At 43.6% G+C, this 22,787-nt stretch overlaps 1 protein-coding gene across 2 annotated transcripts in view; it reads left to right on the forward strand.

Annotated features, from left to right (window-relative positions):
* Positions 1 to 22,787, forward strand: part of LOC309440447 (uncharacterized protein C1orf21) — a 109,175-nt gene that overhangs the window by 36,893 nt on the left and 49,495 nt on the right. For both annotated transcript variants that reach the window (XR_014184202.1, XM_082054124.1), the window contains exon 2: positions 8,019 to 8,224. Coding sequence is in view for 1 of the 2 variants with exons in the window: in XM_082054124.1 (XP_081910250.1) it covers positions 8,131 to 8,224 (94 nt within the window). In the remaining variant the exon portion in view is untranslated. The remainder of the gene's footprint in view (positions 1 to 8,018; positions 8,225 to 22,787) is intronic.

A 22,787-nucleotide genomic window follows, 5' to 3' on the forward strand; every position in this document is an offset into this window, starting at 1 on the left:
GACAGTCTGATATTATTTAACACCTTTTGTGGCCATGGAGCCTGTCCTGTGTCTCTCTGTGGTGACTATGGAAAAACCTTATTATATTCTGACTTTTTTTTTTAAATAAATAAAAAAGGAAAGGTGTTTTGCAAGCGCTGAGCCTCCATCAGGGATGTCCAGAAGCATCTGTGCCTCAGCTGGGAGGGAAAATGCGACCACAACAGGTTGTACGTGCTGCTCTTCCTCCCCATAGCCCATCTCCTCTCTCGCTGGTGTTTTTCCAGCTGCCTGTTCTCGGTCAGAGGTTTCTGAAGCTCTCCTGGTCTTAAACAGAACCTGCAGCCCTCCCGGTTCGGGTTTTGGGGGGAAAACCTGTGTGATAGGGTACGATATCAGATAGGATACGGCGCAGGGCTCTGGGATCAAACCACACCAATGCAAATGTTCGACTGCTGGGGCTTTCTGCACCAAAAATCCCGTTTTCTCCTCCTCGATCCCTGAGGATTAACCTTGCTATTGGGCAGTTAGGAAACATCCCGACTGCATGAAAAATATCCCCGATAGAAATGCTGAACTTGTACAACTGTTCACAAAAAAGCTACGGGTGAAATGAGCCACTTCGTTAGCTTTTAGCATTGATTTTAACTGATGATTTTTGGCTCAGTTGTCGCTGTCGTTTCAGCCGTGCATGGGGCTGGGATTGCTCCTCCTGTGGTTTTGAGCAACATCTCTGCACTTATTCTATTGTTTAAGTGTTACTGGGTTAATGAAGGAAGATTTCATCTTTCTCTAGCTCATCTCCAGAATAAGGAGGCCCCTTTACATTGTTTTGTGCTTTAATTGCACAGAAACAGCAGAGGTACATATGGCAAATGTTTCCTTGCTGACACATTAGCAGCGGGTCCCTGGCATCTCACCTCCTTGGCTTCTGCGTAGCTGAGTTGTTTTGTTTTAATTTCAACCTAAGTGGCACACGAAGTAGCTCCTGTCACAGCTTTTTGGATGAAAAATGACTTGGAAGTGACCCTGGGGGCTCTGGATTGCTGCAGGGACATCCAGCAGCCCCTTCCTGACCACTCCTACTCCCCTTTCCCTCTGCCAGGATGAATTTGGCCAAAATTGCTGCTTGGCCAAACTTGTGGGGAGTGAAAGCTGGAGGTGATCATTTGGGGACATGGATTCATTATTGTTGTATTTGCAGCTTGACGGGGGGGGGGGGGGGCGCGCGGGGGGCTATGATGGGTTCTGTCATTTCATTTTTGTACATTTTTTCAAGGATTTTCCCAGTCAACCAATTGGAGAGCTTTTTATTGTCAACATGTTAGGATAGATCGGTGGGTCTAAAGTGGGAAGAGACCCTGAAAATATAAAATTAAAGATCACAGAATCCCAGAATGTCAGGGGTTGGAAGGGACCTGGAAAGCTCATCCAGTGCAATCCCCCCATGGAGCAGGAACACCCAGATGAGGTTACACAGGAAGGTGTCCAGGCGGGTTGGAATGTCTGCACAGAAGGAGACTCCACAACCTTCCTGGGCAGCCTGGGCCAGGCTCTGCCACCCTCACCAGGAACAAGTTCTTTCTCAAATTGAAGTGGAACCTCTTGTGTTCCAGTTTGCACCCATTACCCCTTGTCCTGTCCCTGGTTGTCACTGAGAAGAGCCTGGCTCCATCCTCCTGACACTCCCCCTTTCCATATTGATCCCCATGAATGAGTCCCCCCTCAGTGTCCTCTTGTCCAGCTCCAGAGCCCCAGCTCCCTCAGCCTTTCCTCACACGGGAGATGCTCCACTCCCTTCAGCATCTTGGTGGCTGCGCTGGACTCTCTCCAGCAGTTCCCTGTCCTGCTGGAACTGAGGGGCCACAACTGGACACAAGATTCCAGGTGTGGTCTCCCCAGGGCAGAGCAGAGGGACAGGAGAACCTCTCTCGAACCTCTTCACGTTTTTAGGAAAGACTTGTTGGGGAAAGGGGTAGTCGTAAAAAAGAAAGGAGGTCAAAGTCAATGTTTCCATCTGGAGGAACATCCCCCATCACTGGTGGAAAGAGAGCAGGAGGGATTTAGGAGAACGAAGCTTTTTTTCAGTGTGGTTACTATCTCTGAAGGTTTTCCTCCAAAGCAAATGCGTTTGTTGATGGCGTTGCTACAGCTATAATTTTATTTCAATCTTAATTTAAAAATTTTATCTTAATCTAATTCTGAATGATGGTGTTGATTGACTAGGTGTAATGGTTGCATCTTTAAATTATTTTTAGTAAGGCAAAGCGAGGGAAATTGATTCTCAAAAGGGGGATGATTGTCAGACATGTACAAAACATTGTATAAATCACTGTTCCTGTACCTCAGGGCTTTTTGCTGTGTCTTGCTCAGTAAACCATATATTGGTCTTAAACCTTGAGGACAGAAATAAAATTAAATAGGAGAGGTTATTTTTGGCTTGGTTCATACTTTAGAGGTACTTGGGCACCCCACCCGTTACAGTAGGTGCTGGAGATTATGCTTAGATATACAAAAAGTCCTGTACTAAGGCAAGCTTAACTTGGCTTTGCTGCTGTGCTGTCCGTTATCACCCCAGTTTGCTGACTGGGTGTCATCACCAGCGCCACCTTTCCAAAATCCCTTTGGAAATAAAACCCAAACCACTCTTTCTTCTGTGCAATTTGAGTTTTAGGGAGTGACCTCAAGCCGCCTAAAGTCAGTGGAAAGGGTCTCGTTGCCTTTCATCGTGTCCCTCATGCTGGTTTCTGTTGGGTTTTCACTTATCCAGTTCTACCTATGACCCAGAAGAGAAGTTTTATATATATATTGAGTAATGGGCAGAGATACTTCAGTGACCCACCAGCTTGGAAATGTGTTCAATACACACATCCGAATATTTTGTGTGTGCTGTGGAAATACCTACTGCAATTCTATAATGTCCCTTTAACAGCTACAGCCATCCCTTGTATCGAAGCAGGAGATATTTAAGATCTTCTCAGCTTATTGTCATGTAATCTTATTTTTAATGAAAAGCGCATGTTTTTTCTTTTCCGCCAAGGGAAAGTACGTAGGATAAATGTCCCGATTCTTTGGAAATTCTGGTTGAATAGCACCACCTGCTATGGTAAAGAGAAGCTGGGGCAACGTTCCTGGTTTGAAAGATGCTGTGCAGGTTGAATATGTAAATATATTGCATGAAAACTTTGCTTTCTCACCAGAAACATACCATGTCTAGTGTGTTTTTCCCAGCCTTGTGAAGTCTTGTCTGTCTTCAATATTTTGTCTCTTAATTCTCCTAGAAAGAGGGAAAAAATATATATATCTATCCTAGGACTGCTTTCTGTAATGGTGGTGGTAATTTTTCTATCACTACTTATGTTTGAGTTAAAAAAAAAATAATTAATTTCATTTGGAAACGGCAAAAATTACAGGCCCTGTGACTGATGTATCTTGCTCCTGGGTTGCTGGGCTTTTCACGCTGGTGTTACTTAAACTCCAGCCTATGTGGATGAAGAAGAAAGTCGCGATGTGATTCCCCTTCCCTTCTTCATTTGTATTTTACTGTGTGATGTGTGAAATCTCTTCCCAGGTGCTCAGTGGTGGTATTTCTCCTTATGAGAACACGTTCCCTACAAGTATTGCCTTGCTTTTAAGAGCTGTTTTATTTGGAAATCACTTGCTGCTCGAATACATCAAAAACCACGTATTGGATCAGCAGAAATGCTGATTGCAAACAAAAGGGAAGAAAATAAGAGGCTAATTTTGCTGATAAAAAAAGGTAAGATAAGCCTCAGCGAAGCAAAGTCTGTCCTGTAACAACCAATAACCTGATGATATGTATTAGGAGCATTAATTCAAACCAGGCCCTCCCTGCTGGGAAGAACAGGTAGATGAACTGCTGTGGTTTTTCTGTCAGTCTCTTTAACTGTCAAATTGCAACATTCTTGTTTGCTCTTTGTAAAGTGATGGCTTAAAATATGATCTTTTCTGAGCACGGCTTTCCAAGAGGGGGTAGAGGCAGTCCCGCCATCCAACTGGGCAACTGGGCTGGTTCAGTTTGATGGTGTATTTTTATTTTTAGGTATTTTTAAGCCTGAGTAAGATGCTATAAAATGTTTTTCTTTGTGTTTCCTTACATGTTATTGATTTTAGAGCAGCACTGCGGTCATTTTTCTCCCTTTCAGGCGGTTGCTGCCGCCTTGGCCTAGCAGGCCGGAGCAGCGCGGCTCCAGTAGGACGCTGAAATGCGGGCAGAAACATACAAATTCTGCATCGCAAAGACAAATGAGGGGAGAAAATGCTCAATTTCATGGCTATCAGTACCAAGAGGTGGGAGCATCTTCTGCCTGTGGGTTCAGAGCATCACCCCTCACTTTGATTTGCCTATTTTTCCCCCCGCTTCTGCTACTGCAAAGTATTTACACCAGAGCATTTGCAGCCCTCATTCTGCCGTAACTTCGCCCTGGTCAATTAGCAAATCAGTGGCTTAATATTCATTATAACTACGCTCTTCACCAGCAGCGCCGGTTTGAATAAGTCGAAGAAGGAGAAAAAGAACTGATATGATTTTTTAAAAATATTTTTTCCCTGTCCTCCTTGGTGCGCTTCAGAGGTTAAAAACTCCATCTTTTTGGCTCAAAAATGCCAAAAGGCATTTTTTCTGGCAGAAGTGGTGGTGGGTGGCTCAGGAACAGGAACCCCCAGGTGCTGATTTCCATTGAACCTCATGGGGGGCAAATTCAGCTTTCACATTTTTCTTTCTTCTTTTTTGGGGGGGGAAAAATAAAATGGAAATCAAACAGGCCTATTCCTTATAAGATACAAATATAATTAATAGCACTAAGTTAAATACTTGGGTTGTGCTTGGACTAGGTTGTATTATAGGAAAAAAACAGTGTTCCACTTAAATTTGAGAAGAAACTTGTTCCTGGTGAGGGTGGCACAGCCTGGCCCAGGCTGCCCAGGGGGGTTGTGGAGTCTTCTTCTGTGCAGACATTCCAACCCGCCTGGACACCTTCCTGTGTAACCTCATCTGGGTGTTCAGGCTCCATGGGGGGATTGCACTGGATGAGCTTTCCAGGTCCCTTCCAACCCCTGACATTCTGGGATTCTGTGATTCCTTTATAGTTTAAGGTTTTTTTCATGGTTGCACGAAGCTCTCTTGAGCTTTGTGAAATTTTAACCTGATTTCCCTGTGTGGTCAACACAGAAGGAAACTTTTAGATGTGTCTGCAGGCTGAGGAAGATGAAAGATTGGTTATCTCAGTGCAATAAAGCTGAGAACAAGTACACCTGTGGTAATAGAAGAATTAACCAACATTTATTGTAAAAGAGTGGAGATCCTCCGATTGCTGTGAAGTGTTTGGTTTTTGGCTGCGGAAGCGAAATGTGTTTTGTCAAGGATGCTCCTTGGATGTGACTGTCAGAAATAAGAGGTGAGGGGATGACAGGTGGATTAATGAAGCATTGAAAGAGCTGGTGAAAGAAAAAGCACAATATAGGCACACCTCAAAAAAAAAAAAAAAGCTTAAGTTTCCCAACAGCAATTTCTCTTCTAATTTGAGCTCCCCTTTTTTTGAGCTTAGAAGAAACTTGGGGTACAAAGTACAGCATCTGAGAGCATCTGTAGTCTTCTGACCTGCACATAAAATGTTAATCTTAAGCCTGCCGCATTTAATTTGGGGGTGATTTAGACACTTTTGATCTGCCGGAGAGATTTTTCTCACCAGCGTTTTGCAGATGGGAGCCTGCAAATTGCCTCTGAGATCTCGATAATTAACGGTGGTGGGTGGTGAACACGAACTGCAAATGGTTTGAGGCTTTTCTTTTTTATTTTTTTTTGTTTTAATTATTATTATTTTTGGCTTCTAAAAATCTGTATGCCCCCAAAACGCTCAGGAAGACAAAAGGGAAAATTGTATTTGTGGAAAAGTGGGGGAGGAGGCGGTAACAGATGCTGTTCAGAGGGCTGCGTTTCGCATCCCCAAATCTCTGCCGGTACCCGAACCTTTGGTCCTCGGGCAGGATGGTGTAAGGCTGGGGGGCATCACAGGGTTGTGTATCTCTGATTTTGTCACTCGTTAAATTAATGCTGCTTTTCTCCCACTTTTTTTAAAATCTGTTTTAAATCCTCTGCTAATTCTGGGCAGTGCTGGTACCCATATCGAAGTGTCACCCATCTCACCTCACTATATTTACAGCACTCCAAGAAACATGCCCGGAATGTGTGTTTGACTTACCTTGGAGGTCATTTTGGAGTCGCTTTCTCAGCCCAGTTTATTGGCAGCAGGAGGAATTGCCTCCCTAACGCAAGAATTAGTTGTGTAGCTGGTTCAGGTACTGCTGTGATTACTGTTCTTTACTGTAAAAAGTGGAGCTTCCAGTCCTGTATTCCCATTTTTTTCCTTTAATCGCAGCGTGCCTTTGAACATGACCATATTTTTAGTAAGGTTGGTGTGTGCTACCAAGATACAGTTTTCCTTCCCAAAGAGCTTTATCCTTCTGCATTCACATTCTGCATCTCTTTGCTCCCAATTGCTTCTGGGTGATGGGACCATCACCCTCCTGGGTGCTAACCAACGATTAAGTATTTTGCAACTTGTTTTGCTGCATGTGGGCTGTGTATAAGGCCTCGCAAATAAGAAAAAATAAATCCTCTCCCCAAAACCAACCCACTGCTACGTTATGAAAAGCATTTGGTTTTTATTACTAAGCGGCTGTTTGCCTTTTGTTAAATGGTCCCTGCTGAGAGACAGAAAAAAGAAAGAGGAAAAAATAGTTGAATGTGGCAGTGGCGTAATTCATTCAAGAGGTACTTGTGTGGGTGCAGTTTGGCTGTTCTGGGACAGAGGTGCAGGGTTTGTGGTTTGCAGTGATTTCCCCATGTCCTGCCTTCACACCTCCTTGTCTTTTTTGGGGTGACACTGGGTCTCCCTTTGCTCTTTTCCGTGTGCTTTTCTCTGGGATGATAGAACTGCTTACATTTTAAATCAGAAATGAAAAGTGCTGTTTGCAGGCTCCGCTTACCTCGAGCCTCCTGCTTTTATTTGAAATCTGAAACTAGGAATCTGGGGCCAAAAACGTGGTTATTTTTCCCCCTCTCATTTCAGCTGGTCTATTAAAATCTATTGTCTTTAAGCAAATTTGCATTCTCTAAGAAAATCAATGCCCGTGTTTCTTTTCCAGCCCACTTAGCAGTTCCCTTTCCCAGTCTGCTGTTATTCCTCCATCGGATTAAAATGGTTTGAAGAACAGCCTTGGCGGTTGCTTGAGGAAGCAGAAAGCTCCCCTAGCTCCCCTAGATTGGGGAATATACTGAACATCAAGAAAAAGGAACATGGAGGTGTGAATGGGAGAGTTGGCTGCTTAGAACAGGGATTGAGTGTATAGATGTTGTACGCTTTGAGTGAAACGCCCTCGTTAAATGGAGAAAAACACTTTTGTGTGCAGAGGAAGATGGAAGGTGGGAGCTGGTCTTCCCCCTGTTGTTTTACATGACATCTGGATTATTCAGGGAGTCTTATTCCATCTTAAAATGGAGATAGTTGCCTTTTTGAGCAGTGGAGGTTTTATGGATCCCACAGAGTAATGAGCACGTAGAAAAAAGATAATACAGCTGGCTATTGCTTTTCACATCTATTAACATAAGATCTTTAATTGATTTAGGGGGAGTATTTTGTGTAAACACTTGCCATTAGCAGCTCTTAATCACTAAAGCACTTTGTAAGAAATCTGGCATGATAGGTAGATTGGTAGAAGGAACAGGAGGAGCAGATAATTGCTGGTTTCTTATTTCCTTCCCCCCAAAACCCCTGTGTTCTGTGGGAGTGGCTGGATGGGTGGGAAAAATATCTGTGCTGTGCTGCTTTCTGCAAGCCAGGGATTAAAGAATAGGATGAGTCTACCTATATCAGATGTTTGTTGAATATGATTTTAACCACCTAAGATGATGGAGATGGCCTGTGCTCTTGTACTTCACAAACCCTATTATTTGTCTTCTTGGAGGTTCAGAAGTTACCTTTTGTTCACTGTTTTTCTCTCTCTTCTCCCATCTTTAGGTGAAGGGGTCTTGGCAACCGGGCGAGAAGGTGGATTATTTTTCGAACGATGAGCGTGCGCCTCTAGAGATGATTTGTGGTTGGGTCCAGCTGGAGCTGTCTGAATGAAGCTATGGGCTGTGCCTCCGCCAAGCATGTTTCTACTGTTCAAAACGAAGAGGAAACTCAGAAGGGGAAAAACTATCAGAACGGAGATGTGTTTGGTGGTAAGTGTTGCCCAATTGCATCCTTCTCCCAGCATCGTGGATGTTCTGGGAGGTATATTTGGGAACCTTATTCTTTCGCAAAGTATAAAGGAAAATTGATGTTAAAATCGCGCTGATAGTGCAGTTGGCCCCTCCAAGGGACAGGACAGTGACAGCAGAAACAGGGGTTGGGGTGAAATGCTTAGTGGAAAATGAACATTTGAAATGATGTACAGTACTGCACTGGCTTTAAGTCTGCACATCCTGGAACAGTTGAGAGACAACGAGTTGCACAACCCCTTCGTAGCTATCTATGTCTCTCTGTAATGTATTTGTCATTAGGTACCAAAATAATTGACTCATTTCCTAAAAATAAAAGACTGTTCAGTAAGAAGAACAATTCCTCAATACTGCTGTCCTGTAAAGCAATAAAACATCAGTTCTGAAGTCCTGTAGCAAGCAGGGTTTGGAGAAAAACTACAAATAACCCTTCTGCAAGGGAATCAGTGGCGCTGGGAAACTCTGAATGTGGGATGGGAACATCTGCTTCACTGAGTGGGAAGACTGGTCAGTGATCCAGGTATTTTCACTTGTGCATCAGGAAGGTTGTGTCAGAGAAAACGTTTAGTCACATTCATGATTTTTCTTTGTTTTCTTTCCCTCCACCCGCCCAGATTCTGTTAGTGTAAGCTGGGTATTTTTTAGATAATGCTGTAAATGATCTACATAATAATTCAGTTTCTAAAATGTTAGGAATTATCTGGAAAGCTGTTCAGAAGTGAGATCTGCCCAGATATGTCTGAAAGTCAGCTCTGGATAAGCTTACTTGGCACTGTTCTTCTTAAAATAGGTGCATTGCTACCAAGTACGCCAAACTTCCCTTCTCTACTGGTTTTTATAGCAGTTCATTGTGTAGAAGTGGGAATGACACATCTAGCAGCAAAAAATATCTCCCTTTGATTTCAAAAGCAATGATATTTCCCTTTTTCAACCTTTGTGGGGGCTAGCTTGCTCCCAACGATGGATCCCAAAGGAAAAACACCTGGAGGCATAATCCGAAGAGAAGGTATCTGTTCAGTGCGATTCAGGCATAAATGATGGATTGTTTTTCCATGCATGCAGCTTCACCGAGAGATGCCAGGTTTGGAATTGCGAGTTCAGAACGTTGCTGTTATTTAAAACAGGCTTCAAGTGCTGTCACGAACATAAACCTCGATTAGTTTCTCAAAGGAACTTGAGTTGATATTTTAGCTGATATTTAGTGAGGGAGCAATTTTGTCAATATGTCTATTTTTTTTTTAATTTAACTGCATGCCGCAGGCTAAAGGTCATAATTTTAATGACGACAAACCTAGAGTAATTTCTGGAGTCAGACGATCAAGAAGATCTAAGGGATTTGAAAAGGCTCCCACTTTATGGAGCTGGCCTGGTGTCAGCGGTGTCATTTAGCTATTCTGGGATCCATTTGAGGGCCGTTAATCATTCCCTGTTTTGCAGATCCCTATCAATAGCAGAAATGCTACCTGCTGTTAACCATTTTCTGGCACGTACTGTAGTTTAGGAACGCCGTTTGTCATCGCTGAAGAACCAATTCAATGACTGATCCTTTTTTTAGCAAAGAGTTGGAGTCTGTGACTTAACCGACTTGTTGAAAGGTGACTAGAATGAGCACAAGAAACGTGTTTCTTCCCTTGCTGCTGAGGCTCAGCCTCCAAATGAGGAATCGGGTGCATGAGAAAGGGGAGCTGGAGTGTACCTGGTTTTACTGCTGCCCTTTTGGGATTTATAAGTGATCAAGAGGATGCTTAGACGCCCAGAAGCAGGAAGCCACGTGTCCAGTGCTTTGCATAGTTCCTGAATATCATTTTTCAATATTAAAAAAAAATATATATATACCTTAATATCACATATATTGTCCTGTCAATTTGAACAGACCATCTCAGCCAGGATGACAAATGTCAGCAGAATAAGTTCCCAGATATACAGGAGGAACCACAGAGTTAACAAAGGTTAAAAAAATCACCTTCCGTCCTGTGTTCCCTGTCCAGTTCCAGGTGCCAAGAGCTACTCAGTGTCTCTTTGCTTATTGCTAGGGAGGGACAGGCATGTCTCATCCAGCCAGTGGCCAAGAGCAGAGCATCTCAGCAGCCTGTAGAGACTGAAAATGAGCTGCAGAATGAAAATGAGCTGGGCAGAGCAAGGGCACAAGGAGCAAGAAGGTAATGGAAAGGGAATTAAGAGGCAGTCACTAAAAGAAGTCGTTTTGGGGAAGGAGGCAGCAAACTAAAAGAAATGGAGATGACGTGGGGTTGGAAGGTGGCTGATGTAATGACAGCGCTGATAACATCCTGAGAATATTAGTATCTGTAAATAAAGATGTTAATAGATGACGAACGCTTGCAGCATTCGCATCTGGGGACTAACCTGACATGCAGAACAAGCAGGTACAAGCTTCGTGGCCGTAGTAGCCCAGATTGCCTTAGATGTCTCACAAGTGGAGAAGATCCTGAAGGATTGCACTATTGTACTTTCCATCTTGCTTTTGCTTTAAATAGGTCATTTTGAGTGATGTGATGTATGAAAATACTTTCTTTAGTTCTGGCCAATTTTGCTCCTACCTTTCCCTTAGGCTGATGGGGTTTTCTTTTTGCCACTTAGGGATTTTTATCGTGTGTGTTCGAAAGTGTTCACCACATAGCTGACAAAACTTTTGCTTTCTGCCTTTTCCCACAAATAATTGCAGTTGTTCATGTGGTTTTCTGTGAGCTCCATCTTCCATCTTTTCTGTTTTGCTCCACTGTTATAATTGCAAGTGGAGCTACTGAGGGATGAACATAGATGGTCATGGTGAGTGTTGCAGTTATTTTCCAGATGGACAATAAGAACTGGCGCCAGAACTCCTCTGTCCCAGCTCTGCTGTCCAGGTTGAGTCACAGTGGAAGGTCCAGAGGGCAGAGAAGAAGGGTCTTGGTCATAGCCTGGTGTCTAAGTTCCCCACTTCTAAATGATAGACAAGAGCTGTAACTATATGAGGGTGTTTGCTGTGGAGAGAAGAACCTATCTGGTTGTTGTTAAACGTGGATTCTTGCTGTGAAGAATCACAGAATCCCAGAATGTCAGGGATTGGAAGGGACCTGGAAAGCTCATCCAGTGCAATCCCCCCATGGAGCAGGAACACCCAGATGAGGTTACACAGGAAGGTGTCCAGGTGGGTTTGAATGTCTGCAGAGAAGGAGACTCCACAACCCCCCTGGGCAGCCTGGGCCAGGCTCTGCCACCCTCACCAGGAAGAAGTTTCTTCCAATCTTTAAGTGGAACCTCCTGTGTTCCAGTTTGAACCCATTATTCCTTGTCCTATCACTGGTTGTCACCAAGAAGAGCCTGGCTCCATCCTCCTGACACTCCCCCTTTATATATCTGTAAACATTAATGAGTCAGCCCTCAGTGTCCTCTTGTCCAGCTCCAGAGCCCCAGCTCCCTCAGCCTTTCCTCACACGGGAGATGCTCCACTCCCTTCAGCATCTTGGTGGCTGCGCTGGACTCTCTCCAGCAGTTCCCTGTCCTGCTGGAACTGAGGGGCCACAACTGGACACAAGATTCCAGGTGTGGTCTCCCCAGGGCAGAGCAGAGGGGCAGGAGAACCTCTCTGACCTACTGACCACCCCCTTCTAACCCACCCCAGGTACCATTGGCTTCCTGGCCACAAGGGCCCAGTGCTGGCTCATGGTCACCCTGCTGTCCCCAGGACCCCCAGGTCCCTTTCCCCTACACTGCTCTCCAACAGATCGTTCCCCAACTTAGACTGGAAAGAAAGTTTGCTGGACATGGAGTTGAGGCAGGGAAACATCCTTCGTTGTCTGGACTGAAGAAGACATCAAGGAGGTCTGCCCTCTGCCTTTTTGTTGTCTCGCATGCCACGAGCCTTACTCTTGTTTTATCATAGAATCATTTTGGTTGGAAGAGACCCTCAAGATCATTGAATCCAACCATTTTGTGGCCCTCCCTCCCAGCCTGCAGAGGGTGGCCTGTCTAGAAGGCCACTTAACATGTCCAAAGCTTTCTTCAGGGGCTGTCTTCAGGGTTTAGCCACCCTGCTTTAGAAGAGAAATAGATTTATTTTTTTTTTTCCTTTTAAAAGTCACTGCAGGTTAATATTGTGCTCCAGTGCTTTATTTCTTCCCCAGCTTTTAACCTTCTTTGCAATTGAGCAGACACATTGAGCCAGGTGTTTGCTGGCAATTTGAAGCTCTAGCATTTAAAACGGAGAAACCCACCGTGAAACCCATGAATTCTGTAAGAACAGATTCTGGTTGAGTGAGAACAAAACAGAAAAATTTCCATCTTATCCTGAGCTGTAGAAGGCACGCTGCATTTTGCTGTAATGTATATTTAAATAATTGAGTTAGCAGGCCTATCAAAGGAGATGTTCTAGAGAAGATTGAGTATAACACGATTATTATGTCTTGTTGGTCTCTAATGACTTAAACATCCCTCTAATAAGTATAGTAACAATAAATCTTCATTTATTCATCATTCCACTTCAAAGCTGATTTCCAGGGCAATACATAAGAACTATAATAATGTAAATGCCAATGAAGAACAGAATACCATGACAGAGCCTGTTGTTGACTTCAGCATATGTTTATATAATATAACATCTCTTGGAGATTAATTTTATTTTAAAGAATCATGAGATGTTCATTTAGGGAGGAGGTTATTGACGTAATTTTTTGTGTAAGAAAATAACCGGTGATGTGATTTGTTGTGCGGGAAAAAAACAGATTTTAGAATCTGTTTGTTAATCTGAGAGGCTAATCCAGATGTTTATATGGAGCTCTTGTATGCTTTGCAAAATTAAGAGTAAACAGGCAGGTAAACATCTTCTGGCAAATTGGCAATATCCACGCTGTGATTGCCAGGCTTTACTTGACGGCCTGTTCACCAATACCACCATTTAAAACCCCAAATCTTTTATCACATCATCATGAGTGTTCTCAATGTAGTGTTTTCTTTCTTCCTGCATGTTTTATGGGTTTATATTGCTCCTGCTAACCCCTGCCTTGTGACAGTCAAGTATTTCTTTCCTCATGTCTCCTCCACCTGTGTGTAGCTTGTTCTGCTGCCCAAGACAGCAGAGCTCTGACTTACCTGCATTTAAGTAAGTGCTAAAAGGTGCTAAAATGATTAAAGTTTTAAAAACATGTCCACGATATACAGGAAGAGAATGGCAAGGGGAATGTGGGACTATGACTTCCTAAATATGCGTCGTCTTCTCCAGAAATATTGGGCCCAAACCTTTGTAGAGATTACTTTGTTTTGAAGGCTCTTGATGTGATTGACAGGCCTAGAAGCACCATCTTAATCAAAACTTCAGGCTTAGGTTGTCTCTCAGGACACTTCGAAATACCTGTGAGCCTGGCAAAAACTGTTCAGATGTCCTTAACTAATACAGGATCAGCTTTCCTAAAACTGTTCCTGTGCTCCAAATTGTGCAGGTCATCTTCTGGCCTTTTACAGATCTGAATTTGGGAAGTTCTTAGAGAAAACTTGAAGTAAGATATATGAGAAGTGTTCTTGGTGAATAACACCTTCCTGTTACCTCTCCCTTTCCCCTGACTGTCAGAAAACCAAAACCACCACACCACCACTGAAGTTGAGAATGAGAAATCCTTTCTTCTGGCCATCTGAACTGAAGCTGGCTGCAAAGAAGTAGCTTAAGGAACATAATTTCCATCATGTTGGCCATGAATTCACACCCTGATCACGGGGTCCCTGCAGCTCACTTTGCCTGGCAGCGTTTATTCTATTGATTCTGCTGATCAGCTGATTAGCACTCAGAGTAATTGCTCCAGCTCATTTGGCTGTCCTGACGTGCTTCTGCAATGTCAGACCTTATTCATTTTGGGGACAGTAGTGATTATGCATCACTAGGACCAGCACCATGCAGTGTCCTAATACCCCACTGGGTATTTTCAGACGAAAACCTTTTTTAAAGACGTTTTTGGACATGAAAAATATCTCTGGTACAACCACCGGCACTTGTTCCATGCGGTGCTTAATCTGAACTCCATGGAGGTGAGTGGCACATAGACACTTGGCCTCAGGGGTGCAAAGCTTTCAATATCCCCAGGAGTTTCAAAGGGGGAGATTTTCATTGCTTAAATTCACATTCCAGCTGAGCTCCCGAAAGAGTAGCTTTCACCTTATTCATGATTTCAGCAACTCGTGTTATAATACAAAGTAGATCTTGCTTCGGTGGTTGAAAGGTTAAGAAAAGCAAGCGAGTGTGTTGCTGCGTGGGGCTGAGGTACATTTTAGTATATGAGCATCTTCCAGAATTAAACTGGACTGGTTCTCCTCACTTCTTGTATTCAGTTGAAATGGTATTTTTTGAGTTTAACATCATCTTTATTTTCATCCATCTTGGTTTAGTGATAGCCTGCTTTCTTATCTGAGTAGACATGGCTTAGTCCTAGACGTGGGTTTCAGGAAGTGAGAGAGAAGAATAGAACCAAAACACGCTTCAGTGTTACGTTCATGTGGGAAATGTAATAAAATCACATTTGTTATCTAGGTTTATGGTGTATTTGTGTAACTCTGAGAACACTCTTGGTAAGTCAATCATTTACTATTTTATTCCCATAAAGAAGCAAAAAAATCAAAACAAAACCAAAGCACACCCTTGGGTTTTCTCTAGTCAGGTATTTGTGATCAATGTGTACAGTCTCTTCTACATGAATTAAAACTCTGTATTTTCACCTTCTGTGAATCGAAGTGGCTCGTCTTTATATTAATATCTCTCTTGGAAAAGGTAAGAAGAAGCTGTTCTGGGCTCTGGATTTGCTCAGAGAGTGGTAGCAGAACAAGCTCTTCATGCACTTGCAAGGGGAGCAGTGCTGGCCTGGTGGTCCTTGCGGATGAGCTCCAAATCAATGGAAAGGTTCCTGTAGGCTCCTTCTAACACGCTTGGTTTTCAGCATTTGGTTTCACTGATCCAGCAGTGAAGAAAACTAGTTCAAAAGGGATGGTAGGGTAGCTATTTAAATGCTTGGGTGTTGGAAAATTGCTTAGCTGTAAATCATTGTGGTGAAGTTGAGCAACAGTGGTTGAAGAGGTTCCTCAATCAGGTGTAGTAATCGCTGAACTCCACTGAATGGATTCCCGTTCAGGGCGAATTAAAGAGCTTGTCCCACCCTGCAGTGCTGTACACATGAGGATGAATAACTTGTGTTTTGATAGCTCTCCGGAGTCTTATCAGGGCTGGGCAGGACGGAGCTGGCGATGGAACGTGGGCAGAGACACGTCCTACTTCCCTCTCGCTGCCTTCGCATCTCACTCAGCAGCCACCGCCTCTTTTGTACTGTTGACCTTACAGCTACAGGAGCTTTTTGTTTAAGTCAAAGTATAAAGAAAGAAGAAAACACCGACCCTTGGAAGCTGATCACACCAAGACAGGCCTGTGCTAGGGAACAGATTGACCGAGCAGATGCACGGAAACAAATCGCTTGTCTTTCCGTGCTGGAGGAGCGTTCTTGATCACTGGCAGGGTGAGGTTGTGCATTTATATCCATCAAGTGGCTGATTTACCAGAACAAGCCTTCCCGTTCTTAGTCATGACTTCTCCTGGCAGGAAGCAAAAAATGAGCAATAAAGAAAAATGGTCCATAGTTAGAGTTCTGTCTCCTATTATTTCAGTTCTTGCCTTTGAAAATATTCAGAAAGACCCTAAATAAGATTATTTTTCCCAAATGGATCTTTGCCATGTAACTATTGCCGAGTTTTTCTTACCATGAGCAGAGAACGACTGAATAAATTTAGCAAAATAAATTCTTAATTTTGTTGCTGCTTTTTGAGATAACTGTATCAGATGACTAAGCTGGTATAGCCGTGTGCGACCCTTAGCTTAAAAAATAATCCATGTAGCTTAAACCACCATTGTTATCTAGCCAGAAGATGTTAAAGTACCTTTCCTCTTTGCAGCCCTTTTACCTTAGTATATGGTTTGACATCAAACATTTAACTTAACGTTTATCTTAGCTTTGGAATGGTTGAAAACACATACAAATACTTTTGAAAAAGGCAAGCTGAAGAGGGGATGACCTCTTACATTATTTTTTGTGAAACCACAGTTTTGTAGAGTTTTCACTTGCGTAGGGATGAATTTCACATTCCTTGGCGCCTTCAAAAGAGCTGGACTTAAAGCCGAGTGGGTATCTATAAATGAAGAGTATAGTCAAGGCTGGGGTTTGCGTTGCACAATCGCAGCAGCGTGCTATAAATAGGGGCACGCATCCGCCTTCAGTATTCACTAGAGAGAAGCCAGGATGTATTTTCTGGCAGCCTTGGTGCTGGAGGAAATCAGTTTATTTTATGGTACAGACAAACTTACGTTTTACTTGATCTTTTAAACACACAATCTTCAATGTTCGTCGCCTACCTGTAGGTGCGAATGGGGAAAAATCACGACAAAAATACCACTGTATTTTCAGTGTACTTTTGTCATTTTTCAAGCGGTGTATTTATTGGCCACAAAGTAAAACACAAACCAACCAAAACAAAACACCCACACAAAACAAAATCCGAAGACTGAAATTTGGCGGGGAAAACCTCAGTCTGGGGGATAATTCTTTGATTCCCAGGTGAGCCTCATGAAGCTGCAAGGATGCGTATTCATTTCAGCAACACAAGGGTATAATTTTGTAATAAGAATATCTGCTAATGGAAATAACCTGTGAAATACAAGGAAAAAATACCCGACCAGTAAGGATTTGTGTACCTTTGAAGGTCCCTTCCAACCCAAAATATTCCGTGATTCTACCCTTGCCTGCCAAGCCAGACCTGCCTTTATAAGTTTGTTGTTATGAAAGTTTGATTTCTAAACAGCTGCCAAGTGCTTTGCTGCCCTGTGCGTGCAGCCACTACAGTGAAACCTCCCTTTGTAACGTAGAAAAGTGTTTTTCCATTCGGTATTTTCTAAAACACTATGCTGTGGAGGGTAAGGATCTGTTGAAAAGGATCAGGTTTAAGGTGCTCTTAAATTCTGTTTTACCTTTCTGCTCTTGTAACAGGAGCGCTGCAAGGGGCTGTTCAGGCAACAGAGGACGGAGCGCTTCGTGTTCTGCCGTACTGGGGAGTAGCATGAACTCACCTTTGTTCTGGGATTTGTGGTTTCGGGAATGATCTTAATCTATTCAAAGGGGAAAAAAAGACGGTGTAATTTTTTAATGGAAGTCTCCTAAATTGTATTTATTAAAATTACATACGTTTTATCCCCTGTGTTTTGTAGTCAAGTATATATTGAATTTCTAACTATAGGAACGGTCCCTCGCTGCCCGGTGCCACTCCGGTTCTGGGAATTTTCTTAGGATGTTCCCTCGTTAACCTTGATTGCTTGAATGTTGCTCCTCCATCAGCGCTGGGGGGGGGTAGGTGTTTGCTTTTAGGGATTTAGATAAAGCTTTTACAACGTGGATGCTGCTCAGGGAAGTAGGCGTCTTTCAGAGATAACAAATTAACTCTGAGCATTGTAAGTGGAGTAAAATATTAATCTTTCCGATGGGTTAATTTTGGAGCTCTTTGGGTGGCCTGTAAGTAAAGTAATGTGATTAACTTTGGTATCTTTTGCATCTGGAAATGCATGCTGTATTTTATAAATTAACTTTTCGTTAGTCCTTCCCTCCCCTCTTGGTTTACAGCAATACTGGCAATAAGGAGACATTTGTGCTCATCATGAATTCTCAGTACATAACTGATCCTGGATAATTATTCTGACCCTTTCATAATGCAATTAATAAAAATCAAATAGAATATTTACAAATATTCTTTGAGCTACATGAGCAGTGAATATTTGGTAGACTGATATTAATAGGCACAAAGCTACTGTGCCCGAAAGGATGTGAAGATCCATTTCGAGTCACACGTTGCAGGGCAACAATCTCATTTAATAGTTGACTGATTGGGAGTGGCATTACTTGTTAAGTAAAGAGGCTTTTTTATTGACAAGGAAGCTGAAGACACCTCATGTAGTTGCAGTAATAGGAAATGTGTAATTTTGGGGGTGTGGCGTGGTAATGACGTTTTTTTTCAGGGAACTATTTGGGTCGTCTCAGTTTGGGAGAGGTTTTTGGCACCTAGAGCAATTGGTTGACATGTTAGTGGGGCTGAAGGGAGCAGGATCTCCGTTGCTGTACAAGGGATGCTCAGAGTAGCGATCAATTAAGTATATATTCTGGATTCTGAATAGTCCCTGACAGGGCCTGTATCAAGGCAGTTTCTGGGGTGCGGTGTGGAGAGGCGAGAGGACAGCACACGTCTCTCCTCTATGATCGAGGAGATCTTACTGTCACTGCCTACAAGCTTGCCAAGTTTTTGCCATCTAGTTGGATTGTAGGAGAAGTTTTAGCCCTTGTGCTCTATTTGCATGCTTGCTTCCCAGCCACCGCTCCTCTTCTCTGTCTTTCCCTTTCACAACAAAGAGGTTTATGGCAGTGAAGCTTCAAGCTTTGTTTTTGAAGTTTGAATGGCACAGGGTGTTTTCTTTGAGGGCAGGGCCATGCAGTTTTGTTTAAAATAAGCGTTTGACGCCGTTTCCCATGGCATTCTTCTGGGGAAACTGGCTGCTAATGGCTTGGACATGTGTACTCTTCGCTGGCTAAAAATTGGCTGAATGGTCAGGCACAAAAAGTTGTGAATAAAATCAAATGCAAGTTGCTGGCCGGTCACGAGTGGCTCAGCACTGGGGCCAGTTCTGTTTAATCCCTTTATCAGTGGTCTGGGGGATCGAGGGCACCCTCAGTCAGTTTGCAGATGACACCAGGTTGGGTGGAGTGTTGATGTGCTGGAGGCTGGGAAGGCCATACAGAGGGGTCTGGCCCGGCTGGATCCATGGGCTGAGGCCAATTGTCTGAGGTTCACCAAGGTCCTGCACTTGGGTCACAACAACCCCATGAACGCTGCAGGCTGGGGAAGAGCGGCTGGAAGGTGCCCCAGGAAAAGGCCCTGGGGGTGTTGGTGCCAGCAGCTGAACATGAGCCAACGAGTGCCCAGGTGGCCAAGAGGCCACCAGCATCCTGGCTGGTCCCAGCACTGGTGTGGCCAGCAGGCCCAGGGCAGTGACTGTCCCTGTGCTGGGACCTGGGGAGGACAAACCGCCAATCCTGGGGGCAGTTCTGGGCCCCTCAGCTCAGGGCTCAAAATGGCGGCACCAGGGGTGGTGGGATCACCTCAGTGCACGAAATGGCGGCGCCAGTGGCACCAAAATCACCTGAGGGCTCAAGAAAGGACTTGAGGTGCTGGAGGGAGTTGAGAGAAGGGAACGGAGCTGGTGGGGGGCTGACGCACAAGTGTGATGGGAGCGGCTGAGGGGCCTGGGGGGTTCAGCTGGAGAACAGGAGCTGAGGGGAGACCTTCTGATCTCTGAACTGCCTGAAAGGAGCTTGGAGCCAGGGGGGTCGGGCTCTGCTCCCTAGGAACAAGCACCAGGAGCAGAGGAAACGGCCTCAAGTTGCGCCAGGGGAGGTTGAGGTTGGATCTGGGGAACGATTTCTTCCCCAAAGGGCTGTGGGGCATTGGAACAGGCTGCCCAGGGCAGTGCTGGAGTCACCATCCCTGGAGGGTTGGACAGACAGAGATGAGGTTCTCAGGGACATGGGGCAGTGCCAGGGGTGGGTTATGGTTGGACTTGATGATTTTGAGGGTCTCTTCCAACCAAAATGAGTCTGTGATTCCATGATAAATTTGTGGTGTTTAAATGTAGTAAGTGATGGGGAATGCTAAACTTGCGGCTCCTTCAAGATGCAGGGCGGCCCACACAGTGCAACCTGGATCCAAAACCCTGTTGGTTTCATACGAGCAGCAATATTTTCAAGACACAGACCCTTTGTTTTCCTCCTGTCTGTTCCTTTAATTAATCTCTCTGCTGCTTGTTTCCTCTCCTGCTTTCGTTTCTCAATTTGATCTTTTTAGTGGGCTAGATAATTGTGTTTACTGAGTTTCCTTCCTGCCGAGCACCATGGCTGTAATCTCCACCTGAGAAATTATTTCCTTTGAACAACCTGGCGTCTGGCTCCAAGTTATGTGTTAATTAAAAAATAAAAGTCTGTGTATGTGTGTGTATATATATATATATATACACACACACACATATATATGAGTTATATAGTTTCACAAGGAAAATCTGGTAGCTGAAAGACAGTTACGAGTGTGCAACACCAGCACTGCTTTTTGGCTTCTTAATTACAGGCAAGCGCACAAAACCCTTTCATTATATGATCACATGGCTGTTTTTTTCAATACCATCTTATATATGAAGTTTCCTCAGATCTTATGTACGAATGGGTGTCTAAAAGATCTGGAGATTTTGTCTTTAAGGACATTACAAGCAAGGCAGAAATTGTGTGTTTAGCGGTAACTGGATTTTCGGATGTTGAGGTTGAATTTCTGAGTCCTTTTCTGTTATAATGAAACTGCCCCTGAGGTTGTGTATATAAATATAAATAAATAAATATATAATATATAATATATAATATATAATATATAATATATAATATATAATATATAATATATAATATATAATATATAATATATAATATATAAATAAATAAATAAATATATAAAACACTCCTCTGACCTACCTACCACTAAGGTAGACCTGACAGTGGCTGTAGTGGGCCTGTGCCCTTGGTGCAAGTTAAGTTAACATGATCCTTTATACACAAAACTGTAGTTTTCACAGTGCTTAGATTATGCGACAATCCCAATGCCTTGGGAACTTTTTGGCCAAGAAGAAACCAAGTAGTAGAAGAAACCAGGTAATGGCTTTCTTGATTCAGCTGCACATCTCCTGCAGACAGAGATGGGTCTCTGCAGATTGTGTACCCAATTCGAAAATTAAACCTGTAGAAACAAGGGAGTGCAATTATGGCTTCATCATCATCTGCCACTTTATTAGATCAGAGGGAAAAGAAATCAGAAAACCCAAGATACATAAACTGAGGCCCGTGACGAGTGGCGGCATTGCAGGTGTTGCAGTGGCATCTTCTGCCCTAGGCTGGGCCTTTCGTGGGAGAGGACAGAGATACCCAAAGGATTGACAACCACAAGCGGTTTGCAGCACTGAAAACTTCTGACAGCATTAATGAAGGATGGGTTAAATGACAAGACGAGGTTTTGTGCTTCTACAGCGGCAAAGATCAAGATGATGTCTATTAAAGTGAATGGAGCCGTGTTTCTGTCAAAGCTGCCGGCCCCAGGGGAATGTTGTTGAAAGCTGTCACGATTTGGGACTGAAAAAGGGTCGTCTGATAAAGAAGAAGGGAATTTGCTAAAATCTTCCTGTTTAGTTTCAAGAAGGCATCGCTCTTGAGGGAGTTAATGTTTCATAAAGTGCTGGACGTGATACGGGGCTGTAGTTGGAACCTCTCTATAGCATAGAAAAGAGCTACCCATATCTTGCCTTGCATTAGGGTGAGCGTCCTTCCAATACTGCAGAAGTCCTCCACATACAGTCTGGTTTTTGTTACACTGGATGTCTCATTCTCCTTTTTACCCCCCAAAACACAACCCTATCCATCACATCTGCCTCGTGCAGACGCAGTAATTAGCATTCCTAGTCAACACATGGTAGGATTGCGTAGGAAGAAGAAAAAAATACGTGAGGGTGGTCTTCAGATGTGCTGTGATCTGTGTAATACATTCAGTTTTTTAAACGGCGTTGCTTTCAAAGGATTTATATTTTGTTGGCAGAACGAGTGTGTTGTTTGTGCACCTGTTCTCTGTTTAATATCTGGTGGTGTCCACTGCCTTGGCTTCCAGCAGTGGCTGTATTTTAGCTTGGATTAAAGTAAGGCAACTTCATGTGGGAGATGTAACTGAACATTTTCAGTTAGTTCTTTGAGAGAAATAGATTGGCTTATTTCCTAAGGTATTTTCTTCTATTTACTTCATGTTAGTAAAAAACAATATAATCGCTAAAATCTAGAATTGATAGCTCTGAGTTGATCACAGAGGAACATGACAGGCTGCTCACCCACTGCTGGGACGTCTCCAAAGAAACTTCACTCTCAACCCACGTCCAGGTGGATCGGAAGTCCACCCCCACAGCTGCAAATCTCAGCAATTAAGTCAGAATCGAAATAATAACCATGTAGAATCAAAAGAACCATGTAGATGCTGCTTTTTTTCAGTGCTTGAAGCTGAAGCTAGTGGTTAGTTCTAGAAATATTGCAAATTCTTTCTCTAACTGTTGACTCTTTTTTTTGGATCTTTGACATAGCTTCTGCTGGTATCCAGGTAGCTGATATCCACACACAGTCACAGAGCTGGAATAATCTGAAGAGCAAACCTCGTCCCTCTTGTGCTCCAAAGCAGGATGGACTTTAACCTGCGGTACACAAGGCTGATGACTTGAAAGACCTCTGATAGTGGAAACTGCAGCCCCCCCAAGCAACCTTGGAGTATTCCTCCTTTGCGGTGGCACTGTAGATGAGATGGGGCGGAGTCCAGTTGAGGCCTGTATCTAGTGCAGTGCCTCAGGGGTCAGTGCCGGGGCTGGTATTATTCAATATATTCATCAATGACTTGGATG

The sequence above is a fragment of the Streptopelia decaocto genome, assembly GCF_964273445.1.
Source record: "Streptopelia decaocto genome assembly, chromosome: 5".
Lineage (NCBI taxonomy): Eukaryota > Metazoa > Chordata > Aves > Columbiformes > Columbidae > Streptopelia > Streptopelia decaocto.